The sequence below is a fragment of the Oryctolagus cuniculus genome, chromosome 20 (genome assembly GCF_051225735.1).
Source record: "Oryctolagus cuniculus isolate XC-2025 breed Fujian yellow rabbit chromosome 20, ASM5122573v1, whole genome shotgun sequence".
Lineage (NCBI taxonomy): Eukaryota > Metazoa > Chordata > Mammalia > Lagomorpha > Leporidae > Oryctolagus > Oryctolagus cuniculus.
Window position 1 is genome coordinate 50,874,575 of NC_142886.1, and position 17,094 is coordinate 50,891,668.

General features: G+C 46.5%; 1 protein-coding gene across 12 annotated transcripts in view; it reads left to right on the top strand.

The window, feature by feature from the left end:
• The window catches only part of MARK3 (microtubule affinity regulating kinase 3), a 105,703-nt gene that overhangs the window by 73,192 nt on the left and 15,417 nt on the right, over positions 1-17,094 (top strand). For 8 of the 12 annotated variants that reach the window (XM_002721712.6, XM_008248640.5, XM_002721713.6 and 5 more), the window contains 3 exons: positions 18-171; positions 10,790-11,007; positions 13,647-13,750. In XM_002721712.6, the coding sequence (XP_002721758.1) occupies positions 18-171; positions 10,790-11,007; positions 13,647-13,750 (476 nt within the window). The remainder of the gene's footprint in view (positions 1-17; positions 172-10,789; positions 11,008-13,646; positions 13,751-17,094) is intronic. The other 4 variants (XM_017337734.4, XM_070065438.2, XM_089322757.1 and 1 more) reach the window with 1 other exon arrangement.

Sequence of the window (17,094 nt, forward strand, 5' to 3'; positions counted from 1 at the left end):
TTCTCATTTTCTCTTAGCTGGATGCTAGTGATTCCAGTTCTAGCAGCAATCTCTCACTTGCTAAGGTCAGGCCGAGCAGTGACCTCAACAACAGTACTGGTCAGTCTCCTCATCACAAAGTACAGAGAAGTGTTTCTTCAAGCCAGAAACAGAGAAGGTACAGTGACCATGGTAAGTGTGAGGCTGTTCCGGTGTGTTCCCTTGGGGCATCTCCCCTCACTAAGGGCCTCCTGCCACTGGGAAGCACCTCTCCCTCAGGATCTGTCAGGCAGGAGACAGGCCTGCTGTCCCTCTACATTTCCCAGCATGCCTGCAGTTGGTGGCTGGACCCATTTTGTACATTGAGTGCTTTTGCTGAGTGAGACTTCGATCTACCATCTGCCCTCTTGGACCCTTGCTTTGGGCTTTAGGTCTGTTCATCTCTTTTAGATTTACTCTAGAGCTTTCAGTGACAATGAAAATGTACATCTGTGCTATCGTGGATATTGTACTCCTGATTTAAGGAAATACTAATTTAAAATTTCAGTGGAGTAGCATATGCACAGCCATATGTGGCCTTTATCTGTAATATTGGACAGGATAGTCCAATTCTGCCTTGATTGGGTTAGATTTTTTGCTGTGTCATTCTCATCCACACTCCTAACCATTGGTGTGGTTAAGCTACCCTCATTCTTTTTTTTTTTTTTTGACAGAGTGGACAGTGAGAGAGAGAGAGGGAGAGAGAGAAAAGTCTTTTTTTTTTTTTTTTTTTTTGACAGGCAGAGTGGACAGTGAGAGAGAGAGACAGAGAGAGAAAGGTCTTCCTTTGCCGTTGGTTCACCCTCCAATGGCCGCCGCTGCAGCCGGCGCACCGCGCTGATCCTGGCAGGAGCCAGGAGCCAGGTGCTTTTCCTGGTCTCCCATGGGGTGCAGGGCCCAAGCACCTGGGCCATCCTCCACTGCACTCCCTGGCCATAGCAGAGAGCTGGCCTGGAAGAGGGGCAACCGGGACAGAATCCGGCGCCCCAACCGGGACTAGAACCCGGTGTGCCGGCGCCGCAAGGTGGAGGATTAGCCTATTGAGCCACGGCGCCGGCTGAGAGAAAAGTCTTCCTTTGCCATTGGTTCACCCTCCAATGGCCGCGGCGGCCGACACGCCGCGCTGATCGATGGCAGGAGCCAGGTGCTTCCCCTGGTCTCCCATGGGATGCAGGGCCCAAACACTTGGGCCATCCTCCACTGCACTCCCTGGCCACAGCAGAGAGCTGGCCTGGAAGAGGGGCAACCGGGAAAGAATCCGGCACCCCGACTGGCACTAGAACCCGGTGTGCCAGCGCTGCAAGGCGGAGGATTATCCTAGTGAGCCGCGGCGCCGGCCAAGCTACCCTCATTCTTAAATTCATCATAGAATCCACTCTTAGGAAGCTAAAGGCACCAGTGGGTGTGCTCACTGAACTCCCTAGTTGCTTTGCCTTCAAGGCAGTCCCTCTGGGTTGGTCCTAAGCCTCTAGTGACGCCAAACTATGAATGCTAATATTGCGAGTATTCAGGCCAGGTCTGTGGCTTGGCAGGTAAATATGCCACCTGTGACACCAGTGTTCCATATGGGCACCAGTTCAAGACTCAACCACTCCACTTCCTATCCAGCTCCCTGCTAATGTGGCTAGGAAACAGTGGAAGATGCCCCAAGTGCTTGGACGCCTGCTACTCATATGGGAGACCCAGAAGAAGCTCTGGGCTCCTGGCTTCTGCCTGGCCCAGCCTCAGCCCCAGCCATTATGACCATTTGGGGAGTGAACCAGTAGATTGAAGATCTGTCAGTCTCTCTCTTTCTCTCTGTAACTCTGCCTTTCAAATAAACGAGTAAATCTTTAAAAATATATATAGAGAGAGAGGGTATCCTACGATTCAGAAACTAAATCTGTACAGGTCTAGTCCTAACATTTTTTAAAAAAAATTTTATTTATTTGTTTGAAAGGTTGACATAAAGAACTTCCATCTGTTCGCCAGATGCCTGGAACAACCAGGACTAGAACAGGCCAAAACCAGGATCCAGGAACTCCATCTGTGTTTCTTACGTGGTTGGCAGGAACTCAGGTATTCACCCCTGTCTCCAGGGGCTGTTCGCAGGAAGCTGGATCAGATGCAGAGTAGCCTAGACTTTGAACCAGACACTCCAGTCTAGGATGCAGGCTTCCCAGGTGGCGGCCTAACCTGCTGTGCCACACTAGCCCGTAGTCCCAACTTTTAAGAATATATTCTCGGATGGCGCCGTGGCTCAATAGGCTAATGCTCCGCCTTGCGGCGCCGGCACACTGGGTTCTGGTCCCGGTCAGGGCGCCAGATTCTGTCCTGGTTGCCCCTCTTCTAGGCCAGCTCTCCGCTGTGGCCCGGGAGTGCAGTGGAGGATGGCCCAAGTGCTTGGGCCCTGCACCCCATGGGAGACCAGGAAAAGAACCTGGCTCCTGCCTTCAGATCAGCGTGGTGCGCCGGCTGCAGCGCACCAGCCGTGGCGGCCATTGAAGGGTGAACCAACGGCAAAAAAGGAAGACCTTTCTCTCTCTCTGTCTCTCTCTCAGTGTCCACTCTGCCTGTCCAAAAAAAAAAAAAAAAAATACATTCTCACTTGGAAACCCCTATTCATCTGTTATTTCATCTCCCTTCTCTGGACATTTTCCACCTCTGTTCTTTCATCTTGAGATTTGACACTTAGAACACAGAGCATTCTAGATGTGAACAGCTTTCATGTATTGTATTTTTCTGTTCTTTTGTGGTTTTTTTTTTGTTTTGTTTTGTTTTGTTTTTTTTTTCCATTTTATTTGAAAGGCAGAAAAATAGATCTTCCATCTACTGGTTCACTCCCCAAAATGCCCATAACAGCCGAGGCTGGGCCAGGACCAAGCCAGGAGCCTGGAACTCCATCCAGGTCTCCCATGTAGGTGGCAGGGACCCAAGTGCTTGAGCCATCACCTGCTGCCTCCCAGGGCGCACATGAACAGAAAACTGGAAGTCAAGGCAGGACTGGAACCCAGATACCACAGTGTAGAATGTCGGCATCCCAAATGACGTCTTACCTGCTGTGCCAAAGGCCCATCCCCACGCTTGTGGTTTTGTACTAAACGTGATGACAGGGCAGGTGTTTGGCCTAGTGGTTGAAACATATAGGCCCAACATCCCAAGTCTGAATGCCTGAGTTCACGTCCTAGCTCCACGTCCAGATCAGCTTCCTATGATGTAGACTTGAGAGGCAGTGGGTTTTGTTTTAGTAGTCAGGGCCCTGCCATCCACGTGGGAGCTGAACAGAGTTCCCAGCTCCCGGTGCAGCCCCTGGCTCGGTCCAGGGCTGTTGCAGGCATTTGGGGAATGACCCAGCAAGTGAGAGCTCTGTCTGTGTGCATACAGTTCTTGTTGTCTGTCACTCTGCCTCTCAATTTTTTAAAAAAAATTTATTTACTTGAAAGAGTTACACAGAGAGAGAAGAGGCAGAAAGAGAGAGAGAGAGAGAGAGATCTTCCATCTGCTGGTTCACTACTCAATTGATCATGAGGGCCGGAGTTGCGCCATTCCGAAGCCAGGAGCCAAGAGCTTCCTCTGGGTCTCCCATGTGGGTGCAGGGGCCCAAGGACTTGGGCCATCTTCTACTGCCTTCCCAGGCCATAGCAGCGAGCTGGATCGGAAGTGGAGCAGCCATATCTCGAACCGGCACCCATATGGGATGCCGGCACTGCAAGCAGTGGCTTTACCCACTATACCACAGCACCAGCCCCTCAATTTTTTTTTAAAGTGATAATAAATTTCCCAGTTCGAACTCTCTTTCAGCTGACACCTGCCTTTGCATGGTGTGGACTCAGCATGGTGTACTGTTGTCATCAGTAAATTGTCCGTGGTGTCTGCTGCTTCTGGATGCAATAGAGACCTGAGAACACATTGATGTACGAGGGTGATGTGCTCACATCATTGATAGCTGAAGTGTTTATGCAGTAGCCAACATAATTACAAAGCAATTATGAAATGTCTTCTAATAGCCCTAAAACCATCTAGTTTAGAGGGAATTATTCCTTCATTTCTGTGGAGAATATTTTAATAAGTTAATTCTTCTGTAAGCACATGGATTCCACCTGGATCATTAATTCTTTTTTTTTTTTTTCCCAGCTCATAAAATTTTAGAAGATGAGTTCTAAACATGGTATCTAAACCCATTTACCAAGCCCTCATTTTATCAGTATGGCTGAGATCGATCACAGGCCTCCCAAGATTACACAGTGGTGAGGGACACCTGGGACAAAACTTAGGACTGCTTGTTCCTGGATCTGATTTTGCCCACTAAGTCACTTCACTGGAGTGATCTTTTATTTATTTTTTTATTTTATTTTTTTTATTTTTTTGACAGGCAGAGTGGACAGTGAGAGAGAGAGACAGAGAGAAAGGTCTTCCTTTGCCGTTGGTTCACCCTCCAATGGCCGCCGCGGCCGGCGCGCTGCGGCCGGCGCACCGCGCTGATCCGATGGCAGGAGCCAGGAGCCAGGTGCTTCTCCTGGTCTCCCATGGGGTGCAGGGCCCAAGCACCTGGGCCATCCTCCACTGCACTCCCTGGCCACAGCAGAGGGCTGGCCTGGAAGAGGGGCAACCGGGACAGAATCCGGCACCCCGACCGGGACTAGAACCCGGTGTGCCGGCGCCGCTAGGTGGAGGATTAGCCTAGTGAGCCGCGGCGCCGGCCATTATTTTTTTTTTTTAAACATTTTATTTTATTTGAAAGAGTTACAGAGACACAGACAGAGAGTTCTGCTGGTCCCCTCCCCAAATGGCCATAACAGTCAAGGCTGGGCCAGACTGAAGCAAGGAGCCACAAGTGTCTTCCAGGTCTCACACATGAATTCAGGGACCCAAGCCCTTGGGCCATCTTTTGCTTTCCCGGGTGCATTAGCAGGGAGCTGTATCAGCAGCCAGGACTTGAACCTACATCCCTATAGGATGCTGATGTTACAAGCAGCTGCTTCACCCATTACACCACAGCCCCGGCCCCTGGAGTGGTCTTTTAAAATTTTATTTATTTATTTATTTTATTTGAAAGATAGTGACAGAGACAGATCCTCACTCCCCAAATGCCTGCAACAAGCGGGTCTAGGCCAGGCCAAAGGCAGTAGACCAAAACCCCATCTGAGTCTCCAGTCGGGTAACAGGGACCCAAGTACTGGAGCCATCCCCAGTTGCCTTCCGGGTTGGTCACTAACAAGTTAGAATCAGAATGAGGGCTGCAGCCTGGGTACTCTGATGGAATGTGGATGTACTGAGCAGTATCCTAACTACTGAGCAGTATCAATGCCTACCCTGAAATGGTCTTTGTATACTGATGGTCATCCTTCTTTCTTGGAATTTGTAATGTCTGAAGGAAGTTTGCGGGACTGACGCCATGGTGCAGTAGGTTAATCTTCTGCCTGTGGAGCCGGCATCCCATATGAGCGCTGGTTTGAGACCCGGCTGCTCCACTTCCGATCCAGCTCTCTGCTGTGGCCTGGGAAAGCAGTAGAAGATGGCCCAAGTCCTTGGGCCCCTGCACCCGTGTGGGAGACCAGGAAGAAGCTCCTGGCTCCCTGCTTCATATCGGCGCAACGCCAGCTGTTGCGGCCATTTGGGAGTGAACCAGCGGAAGGAAGACCTTTCTCTGTCTCTGCTTATCAGTGTCTGTAACTACCTCTCAAATAAAATTAAAAAATCCTTAAAAAAAAAAAAAAAAGGAGAGAGAAGGAAGTTTGCATATATGTGGATCAGAACGCTACGCTATATATAAATATGTGCAGTTATTACATGTATCTTAAAAAATAACTTTTTATTATAAAAGGAAAATCATAAAAGAATATTTCCAAAGATGTATTTATAGAGAAAAATCACTGCCCTCGTCTCTGGATTCTTTTTTTCTTTGTGAGAATGAAGAATGAAGATAGTAGTCAACAAAAGGAAGGCTTGTTTGTACCTGTGGCACCGTTCTTTTAAGTGATAAAAATGGATAGTTTCCAAATGGGTCCCCTGGCAAAGCAGGTCGACCTGACAGCAGGTAAAGGCAGGCAGACCCAAAGTTAGGCCTGCTCCCAGCAGGTCCTCCCGTCTCCACTCACTGTCACCTCCTCCCTCCCAAATCCGGTGTAATCCATAGCTATGTTTCTTAATTTGGTACCCAGATGTAAACATTTTTCTAGGAAGGATGATCATCCTATTTCCACAGGGTCTTTTTTTTTTTTTTTTTTTTTTTTTTTTTTAAGATTTATTTATTTACTTGAAAGAGTTACACAGAGAAGGAGAGGCAGAGAGAGGTATTCCATCTGCTGGTTCACTCCCCAGTTGGCCTCAACGGTCAGAGCTGTGCCGATCCAAAGCCAGGAGCCAAGAGCTTCCTCTGGGTCTCCCACATGGATGCAGGGGCCCAAGGACTTGGGCCATCTTCTACTGCTTTCTCAGGCCACAGCAGAGTACCAGATCGGAAGCAAAGCAGCCGGGACTTGAACCGGCACCCATATGGGATTCTGGCACTGCAGGCAGCAGCCTTACCCACTACACCACAGCACCAGGCCCCTTGATGGGGTTCTTTATCTTGATTTCAAAAAAAAAAAAAAGGGTAGAGAGGAATGGGGGCAGGTTAAACACCTGACTGCAGTGCCAGCATCCCTGAGCACTGTTCAAGTCCTGGCCACTCCACTTGTTCTCCTTTTTTTAAAGATTGATTTGTTTATTTAAAAAATTTACAGAGAAAGAGAGGGGAGGGGTGGTCTTCCATCTACTGGTTCACTCCCCATTTGGCTGCAGCAGCCAGAGCTCCACCAATCTGAAGCCAGGAGTTTCTTCTGGGTCTCCTATGCAGGTGCAGGGGCACAAGGACTTGAATCATCTTCTAGTGCTTTCCCAGGCCATAGTAGAGAGCTGGATCAGAAATGGAGTAGTCGGGACACAAACCGGCGCCCATATGGGATGCCAGTACTGCAGGGGGCAGATCTACCTGCTATGTCACAGTGCCAGACCCTGGTCTGCTCCACTTCTAATGAAGGCCCCTGCTAATGTGCCTAGGGAAGTGGCAGAAAATGACCCAAGTGCTTGGGCCCCTGCCACCCACATGGGATACCCAGATGGAGCTCCAGGCTCCTGACTTCCACCTGGCCTTTTGGGAAGTGAACCAGTGGATATAAGATCTATCTCTGTCTCTGTTTCTCTCTGTAACTCTGCCTTTCAAATAAATAAAATCTTTTTTAAAAATTAGAAAACACAAAGGGATGAGCATTTGGCCTAGACATCTCACATTAGAGTACCTGAGTTCAATCCCAGCTCTGACTTGTGACTCCAGCTTCCTGCTACTGCAGACTGTGGGAGGCAGCAAGTGTTGACTCAGGTGATTGGGTTCCTGTCATCCGTGTGGAATACTTGGATTGCATTCCCAGTTCTTGGGTTTGGTGGTCCCAGCTCAGCCCCAGCTGCTGTTGGCATTTGGGGAGTGGACCAGTAGATAGGAACTCTGCCAGCCTGAGTCTCAAATAAGAAATCATTGGCTTACTAATCAGTGAGTGCTGTTAGGACGGCTTTGTAGTTATCAGAAAAGTGTGCGTTTGGATCCATTTCTCACATCTTACACACGGATGAATTCCAGGTGGACTGAACATGAAAGTAAAAAAAAAAGAATCTGAGAAATATTAAAAGAAAACATGGGATAATGTGCTTTTTAACATGGACTGATGAAGATCTTTCTAACTATGACCTCAAACACTAAATCTTAAAAAAAAAAAAAAAAAACACATTTGACTACATAAAAACCAAATTTCATTGTAAAATGTCCACACTATAGTCTACACCATGTACAGGAATAGATGGAGATGCCCACAGCAACTTGAGTACAGCTCACGGGGATTGCCGTGAGTAGGAAAACAACTCCAAACGTTACAAACCAGTGACTGTCCAGACATCTCTTGAAGTGCAGAATTGTAAAGATGAGATTGGGTGAGGTGGAGGGAGGCAGCTGTAGCTGTGGCAGGGTAGCTCTCAGGGTCTTTAGAGGGGACTGTTCTGTCTCCTGACTGGTGTTCATGATCCATACATGTAATGAGGGTGTAGTGCTAAATATACAGACATAAATGAGTGCAGGAAAATAAGTGGGGTCAGTGGATTGGAGTAATGTCTGTTTCCATTCAGAACTCAAATCTTGAGTTTGTATTTTCTAAATAAAAATGATAAAAACTCCAAGTCAGTGGTAACCTGAAAGTGTGCAGTGTTAGTAAGTCTGCCCTGATTTTAGGAAGAAAACAGTGATGAAGATAGTGTTACCTATACTTGATTGATGCTTTGTTTTATAATGTGAAAATTGCCAACCTCAATGAGCCCTTCCTTCACTTTTAGTTAAATTCCAAATACTTTTACCATTTAGATTTTTCTCCCAGAAGTAACTTCTCCAGATGCCCACTTCAACAGACCTCAAATTCAGTCTCACTTACACCTTAGAATAAATCATGAGCATTTGGTGCAAGGCATCATATCTGATGTGTTTCCTAGCTCTCATGTTCATTTCCCAAGCTGTTTGCATCCGGAGTCTCCTGTACTACAGTGGCATCTCCATACAGCTTACTGCAGGCACCTGCACGGTGCTGTTCTCAGGGACATCACCCATTTCCTCCCTGCAGCTTGCAGGAAGAACATGCTTTCTTCTCTGCCACCTTTCCCTGTCTGCTCAGCTTCCTGTTTACCTAGAAGCCTGTGAGTGCTCTTTTAGAATCCAAGGTAGATCTTCAAAAGAAATACCTGTAAGATATCTACTGTTTTGTTCCATAAGGTAAAGGTATCCACTATACAAAATAAGCTGTAATTCACGGAGATGAATCTACACTTTGCATGTTGTATATTTAGTGGTTTGGTTAGTTATTTATGTAGTAACACCTCTGTAAATTGTTTTTAAAGGAAGTTTCTAGATAGTTACTAATTAAAAAAGCTTTGGGGATGGGGCTGGCACTGTGGGGCAGTAGGTTATCCTCCACCTGTGGTGCCAGCATCCCATATGGGTGCTGGTTCTATTCCTGGCTGCTCCTCTTCCAATGCAGCTCTCTGCTATGGCCTGGGAAAGCAGTAGAAGATACTTAAATGCTTGGGCCCCTGCACCCATGTGGGAGACCAGGAAGAAACTCCTGGCTCCTGGCTTTGGTTCAGCTCAGCTCTGACCTTTGCAACCATTTGGGGAGTGAACCACAGAACGAAGACCTTTCTCTCTGTCTCTCCCTCTCACTGTAACTCTACCTCTCAAATAAAATCTTAAAAAAAAAAATAGTTTTGGGGAAAACATTGTGACCCAGCAGGTTAAGCTGCCACTTGGGTGGCCATATCCCATATTAGAGTGCCTAGTATTGAGCCCCACATCCATTTCTAATCCAGCTTCCTACTGTAGCATACCTTGGGAGACAGCAGTGGTGACTCAAGTACTTGGGTTCGTGCCACCCACATGGGAGACCCAGATGAAGTTCCTGACTCCTGGCTTTGGCAAAATCTGGCCTGACCCAGTTGTGGGGATTTGAGTAATAAACTAGCAGATGGAAAATCTATTCTTTGTCCCCCCCCCCCCCCAATCTCTCTCTCTTTCCCTTTCACACATGTACACACTCACCATCTGTCTCTGTTCATGTCACTGCCCTTCAAATAAATAAACTTTAAAATTTTAATCTTTTTTGTTTGTTTTAAATGTTGTTTATTTGAAGGTCAGAATTAGAGAGGGAGAGACAGAGATCTTCCATCCACTGGTTCACTCCCCAAATGGCCTCAATAGACAGGACTGGGCCAGGCTGACGCCAGGATCCAGGAGCTTCTTCCAGGTCTCCCACTTGGGTGCGGGGGCCCAAGCACTGAGGTCATCATCTGCTGCTTTCCCAGGCACGTTAGCAGGGAGCTAGATCAGAAGTTGCACAGCCGAAACTCGAACCAGCACCAGTGTGGGATGCCATCACTGCAGATGGTGTCTTAACCACTACGCCATAGCTCTGGCCCCAGATTTTTTAATGTTTGAGAAAAGGAGGGGCCAGCTTTTTGGTGTAGCAGGTAAAGCAGCCGCCTACACCGCTGGCATTTCATATGGATAGCAGTTTGAGTCCTGGCTGCTCTGTATCAGATCCAGCTCCCTGCTAATAAGCCTGGTGGGAATGCAGCAGAGCTGTCTCAAGTCCTTGGACCCCTGCACCCTCATGAAGCTCCTGGCTCCTGGCTTCATCCTATCCCAGTCCTGGCTGTTGCAGCTGTTTCTCCCTCTGTCTCTCTCTGTAATTCTGACTTTGAAATAAATAAATAAATAAATAAATAAAACATTAAAAAAAAAAAAAAGGCAGAGGGCCAGGTCTGTGGTACACAGGTTAAACCACAGTCTACACCAGCATCCCATTGAGCACCAGTTTGAGTCCGGGTGCTCCAACTCTGTTCCAGCTCTCTGCTCCCACATGGGAGACCTGGATGGAGTTTTAGACACCTGGCTTTGGAGTGGCCCTACCCTGGCCATTGCAGCCATTTGAGAAATGAGCCAGCAGATGGACAATCTCTTTCCTTCTCCCTCTCGCTCGCTTTCTATAACTCTGCCTTTCAAATCCATAAGTAAATCTTTTTTAAAAAGGAAAAAGGCACAAAAAGACTAATAAGTGAAATTTCAAAAGTGAATTCATTGTATAGAGTAAACATGTATCAGTGGAAAACAGGATTTTAATGTTTACTTTTAACAATCTTAGGTCATCTTACAACATATGTATATTTTTACAAAGTAAGATGGAAAACTGTTCTGTCTTAAAACCTGCACTCTTTATTTTAGCTGGACCAGCTGTTCCTTCTGTTGTGGCCTATCCAAAACGGAGTCAGACCAGCACTGCAGATAGTGACCTCAAAGAAGATGGAATCCCCTCCCGGAAAACGGGCGTCAGTGCTGCTGCAGGAAAGGGGATTGCTCCAGCCAGCCCAATGCTTGGCAATGCAAGTAATCCCAATAAGGCAGATATTCCTGAACGCAAGAAAAGCTCTGCTGTCCCTAGTGTAAGTAGTGTTGATCCAGAGAGTGGTCCTGTGGGTGTAGTGTTGGAGTTGACACTCCCTCTTAGCCTTAACAGAACACTTGAGCCTGGGTAATTCACTTTCGCTGGAGTGGGCGGCCCAAGATCAGGGTTCCAGCAAGGGAACCTTGAGGGTTCTGGTGAGGGCTGTGCTGTTTCCAAGATGGTTCCTTGCGGAACCAGCGTTGTAGTGCAGCAGGTTAATCCGCTGGGTGTGACATCAGCATCCCACATGAGCACCCATTAGAGTCCTGATTGTCTCTCTTCCTATCCAGCTCCCTGCTAATTCGTCTGGGAAAGCAATGGAAGATGACTCATGTGGGAGAACTTTATGGAGTTCTTGTCTCCTGGCTTTGACTTGCTCCTACCTGAGCTGTTGTGGCTATTTGGGGAGTGAACCAGTGATGGAAAATATTTCTTAGGGGCTGACACTTTAACATAGTAAGCTAAGCTTTCAGCTGTGGTGCCGGCATCCCATATGGGTGCCCATTTGTGTCCAGCTGCTCCTCTTCTATCTATTCCAGCCTCTGCTATGGCCTGGGAAAGCAGTGGAAGATGGCCCAAGTCCTTGGGCCCCTGCACCCACTTGGGAGAGCGAGAAGAAGCTCTTGGCTCCTGGCTCCAACCTGGCCCAGTTCTGGCTGTTGCAGACATTTGGGAATCGAGCCAGCAGATGGAAGACTTCTCTCTGCCTCTGCTTCTGCCTCTCTGTGACTCTGCCTTTCAAATAAATAAATCTTTAAAAGGGGGGAAAAAAAGAAATTGGATCTTTTAAGAAATATTTCTTTTCATATATATCCTTCCCCCTCTCTCTGCTTCTGCCTTTCAAATAAGAAGTAACTCTTAAGGAAGAAATAAAATAAGGAAAGAAATTTAAAAAAAAAAATGGTGCCTTGTTGCTATGTTCTCCAAAGGAGACAGTTGCTGTGTCTGGGACAAACTTAACTCCGTAAAGCTCTTTTTTTTTTTTTTTTTTTTTAAAGATTTTATTTATTTATTTGAAGAAGCAGAGAGAGACAGACAGACAGACAGAGGTCTTCCATCCGCTGGCTCACTTCCCAAATGGCTCCAGTGGCCGGAGCTGAGCCAATCTGAAGCCAGAAGCCAGGAGCTTCCTGGTCTCCCATGTGGGTGCAGGGGCCCAAGCACTTGGGCCATTTTCTACTGCTTTTCCAGGCCATAGCAGAAAGCTGGATTGGAAGTGGAGCAGCCGGGCCTCCCAACTGATGCCCATGTGGGATGTGGGCACTGCAGGCAGCGGCTTTACCTGCTACACCACAGCACCAGCCCTTCCCTAAAGCTCTTTATTAGACACTAACCTATTGATGAAGGCAGAACCCTCGTGGCCCACTCACCTCGTGAGAGCCTAACCTCTTAACACTGTTGAATTGGCAATTGTTTCAACATGCTTTTTCACATGACAGCACCCACATACAATCTGAGTGATCAGATCTCTCTGGGCCTGTCCAGTGACTCCCCAGCATCTGTTGAGCTCTAGGTTGTGATAGGCACTGAGAAATGGGCTGACCTGTTAGGCTCAGAGGATGTAAAGTGCAGCATATAGTGCCAGCAGACAGAAGCCTCCTGACTGCGTGCCCTGGCCACAGTGTTTGCACTGAGTCTTCAGAGGGCTATTAGGAGAAAGAACATTGTTGGAGTTCTTGCCATGTGCCGAGGATCACAGATTAATGAAATCACAAGGGGAAGAAAATGAGAGAGAGCATTAGGTAATTGTCTATAATTATACTGCTGACCTGAATCCAGCTCCATCCAGGACTCCCAGGGGGAGGCAGGGACCCAAGCAGTTGGGCCATCTTCTGTTGCTTTTCCCAAGCCATTCACAGCTGGATTGGAAGTAGAACGTCTGGGACACACTGGTGCTCATATGTGATGCTAGCACCACAGAGGGTGGCTTTACTACCCACTATGCTGTAAAACCAGCCCCATATAATCTTGCTTTTTTAACTTTGAAAAATATTTGCTTTTAAAAATACATAATTACCCTACTGTCCTATTTAAAGTAATTCATGAATTATTATTTTATTGTTTTTGTAGACCAGCTTTACCTTTTTTAAAAAAAATGCATTATTTATTTAAGAAATAGGGTTAAAGACAGAGACAGAAGGATCTTCCATCTGCTGGTTCACTCCCCAGATGGCCATAACAGCTGGAGCTGGGCCAGTCCAAAGCCCGGAGCCAGGAGCTTCTTAAGGATCTCCCACTTAGGTTGCAGAGGCCCAAGCACGTGTGTCATCCTGTCCTGCCTTCCCAGGCCATAAGCAGAGAGCTAGGTCAGAAGAAAGAGCAGCTGAGACACAAAACTGGTGCCCATATGGGATGCTGGCACTGCAGGCGAAGGCTTATCCTACTGTGCCACAGCGCCAGCCCCTGTAGACCAGCTTTTCAGAGTCATCCTACCATGGTTACCTTGCGTTTCTTCTGCCAGGAGAGAACATAGAGATTACTGCCCTCAAACCCTCTTCTGATGTTTTGGACATTATGGTTGATGTTTTAGTATAATTTGATTTAATGACTGAGTATTTATGTCTGTGTAGGTGAGTTTTTTTGTTGTTGTGCTGTACTTGGCCAAATAATGGAACATAAAAATGCCCTTTTTTGTAGAGTAACACAGCATCTGGTGGAATGACACGGCGAAATACTTACGTTTGCAGTGAGAGAACCACAGCTGATAGACACTCAGTGATTCAGAATGGCAAAGAGAACAGGTACAAAATTTCACCTGTGTTTGCAAGAAAATTTGTATTTTTCCCCCAAGATAAATGGTAGCATGTTATTTACTTCGTGGTAAAATTCAAGCATTAACAGTCAGTATTTTCTAATGATAAGTTAAATTTGAGTGCTTATTTTGAGAAAGACTTTAGGATTCAAAGTGTCCAGAGCCTGAACCTCCTGACTGGCTGTGTGATAATGAGAAGGACTGCCTTAAACCAGGGAGGTTTCCCAGAGGAGGTAGGTGGTAAACCATGGTTTCATTGTAGGACAGTGAATAAGGAAATGAAATAATTTTTTGCACATCAATTTCTTGCACAAAGGCCAAAAGAGAAAAGGGATGAAGGCCTGAGACCAGGAGTCACACCCTTAAAGGATGAGCCACCGTCAGCTGTTTGCCAAAGGCCCAGATAGCAGAGCGGTAGCGTAGTCTCCGCCTGAGGAAGAGACCGGAGAGTCCAGGGGAGCAGAGTGTCTCCTCTGGCTGAGGGGCAAGCATGCATGGAAGGAGCGTGATTGACAGCGTGAAGCGTGTAAGATGTCAGTAAGGAGAGCGTCATACTGCAGGTGACTTCCTTGAGGTTAAAGTTCCAGAAACTGCAAGGTAGAGTTAGTTTGAAATTAAAGAGAGGAAAAGAAAGAAAAAGAGAAACATTAGATATATTGTAAATAGAACAAATTTACCAGGCTCTTACAGATTGTCTTATTTTTGGAAGAGTTGTGTAAAGTAAGTTGAAGTTAATGTGACATGAGTCAGAGTGCCGAGGTCGAAATCTGTAAAATCGTGTGTCGTCCTGTGGCCTCCTCACTGGAGCGTTATTTAATGGTCATGTCTGACATCATCGTTCTTTTTTTCTGACATTAAATTGCATTGTAAGGTTTCTATTTTTGGATCTCATTGATGACAGGAAATGTGGCATCACTAACTTCAGTGACTGCTGAAGCAGACTCTTCCTCTGCCCTTAAAACCACACTGTCTCATTTCCCTGTCTCGCAGTCACTGAAGTCTGAGTTGTAAAGTGATATTTATTATTTAGTGCTTCTAGAAATATTTTCATTTTTGTGTTCTCTTTTCTGACTCTGTGTATATGTGTAACATTATATTTCTTATGATTAAAAATCATTAAGAACTAGAATTTGGCAACTGGGCTGATTTATAGATAATGATTTGTATACTTATTTCTTTGTAGTAGTCTCTGATTTTTTTTTTAATTATCAGATTTCTTACAGTTCAAAAGTGACTTAATATGAGATACATTTGCGTATGTGTGTACATGAATGTGTGTGTATTGGTATGTATATGACTTTACTAGAAGTTTCTAATGTTACAGATTTCTGCCTGCAGGACAGGGAAAACTTTGCATGACCCCTCTTGTTTTCACAAATGATCCTAGGTCTTGAAGTACTCTGCCAGGCTCCTCTTAGGCTTTACAGCGTGTGGTGCTGTGAGGTACAGAGTCAGACCTTTTAAGAGTGTTCAGACCAAGAACCACCATTTTTCATTTGTCCCCACTCTGTTTATCTTTGTGCCCTCAGCAGGGCTTGTGTGCATGCCCATTCTCTGCTCATTGACCTTTCCTACGTTATTCAGCTCACCCTGTGGAAGTAATTTCAAGGCTTCTTCAATTTCATTGGAGGCGCTTCCTTTCTGCGTTCCCCTACAAACATCTTCACTGGGGACTGACTCTTCAGTAGCCTGAGGCCTGGGCCTCGTTACTTCTCAGCACTGATCACTGAGATACTTAGCTTTTGAAGGTGCTGCCTTTAACAAATCAAAGCCCCAGCACCAAACCCTAGGAGACAGGGCCCATGGTTTCAGTAGAGCCTGGATTCTCATTTTCTTTCTAAAAAATGAATTGAAAATCTGTGTAGCCAGTGTTGAGCAAACAGACGCCCTGGGATGCCTGCATCCGTGCTGAAGTGCTGCACTCCATTTCTGGCTTCTTGCTAATAGGCTCTAGTAGCGGCAACAACTGATGGCTTAAGTACTTGGGTCCCTGCCAACCCCTTGGGAGACCTGGATTGAGTTCCAAACTCCTTACCTCGCCCTGGCCTGGCCCTGGCTGGTACAGGAATTTTGAGTTTTCCTTTAGATGCACAAGTCTCTGTCTCTGCACAGACAGCTTCTTAGGCAGATTGTTGCTTTTTCCTCTCCTCTCCCACATATTCATCTTACACCTTCACTGATTTAAAGTACTAGTAAGCGACAAGATACCTGCACCTGTTAACTTCTGAAACAACCACACTGAATTTCATTCCTAGGTGAACTTAAGTATGTTGGACTTCTTTCTTCTGGATGTGTTTATTGAGAACTTCAACCTGAGAACAGTCATGGCTGATAAAAGCTATATGAAGACTTAACCAGTGTCTTAAGCTTTTGAATATAGGATGATGTTTGGGGATGGGGTGTCTTAATTGTCATTTTTTTTTTAAGATTTATTTATTTATTTGAAAGTCAGAGTTACACAGAGGAGAGGCAGAGAGAGAGAGGTCTTCCATCCGATGGTTCACTCCCAAGTTGGCCGCAACAGCTAGTACTGCGCCAATCCGAAGCCAGGAGCTTCTTCCAGGTCTCCCATGTGGGTGCAGGGGTCCAAGAACTTGGGCCATCTTCCACTGCTTTCCCAGGCCACAGCAGAGAGCTGGATCAGAAGTGGAGCAGCTGGGACTTGAACCGGCACCCATATGGGATGCCAGTGCGTCAGGCCAGGGCGTTAACCTGCTGTATCACAGTGCTGGCCCCATCCTATTTCTTTCTCTTGCCTAGTAGCTCTAGCCGAGACTTCAGTACTGTATTGAAAAGGAGTGTTGATGTTGAAGGTGGGCATCCTTATCTTGTTCCATATCTCAGAGGAAGCATCTCCACTTTCGACTTTTCCTCAGCATGGTGTTGGCTGTGGTATGTCATATTTAGCTTTTACTATGTTGAGATGTGTTCCTTCTGTGCCTAATTTATTGAGAATTTTTATCATGAAGGTATGTTCAGTTTTAGCAAATGCTTTTGAAGATGAGTTTCACCAGGTTTTTTGTTTTTGTTTTTGTTTTTGTTTTTTTTTTTTGGAAAGAGTTAGAGAGGTCCTCCATCAGCTGGTTCACTCCGCAGATGGCTGCAATGGCCAGAGCTGTGCTGTGCCGATCCAAAGCCAGGAGCTTCCTCCAGGTCTCCCACTTGGGTTCTACTGCTTTCTTAGGCAACAGCTGAGAGCTGGATCGGAATAGCCCGGACTAGAACCGGCACCCATATGGGATGCCAGTGCTTCAGGCCAGGGCTTTAACCCGCTGCACCACAGCACTGGCCCCCAGTGGTGCTGGCCCCCAGAGAGATTTTTTTTTTAACCTT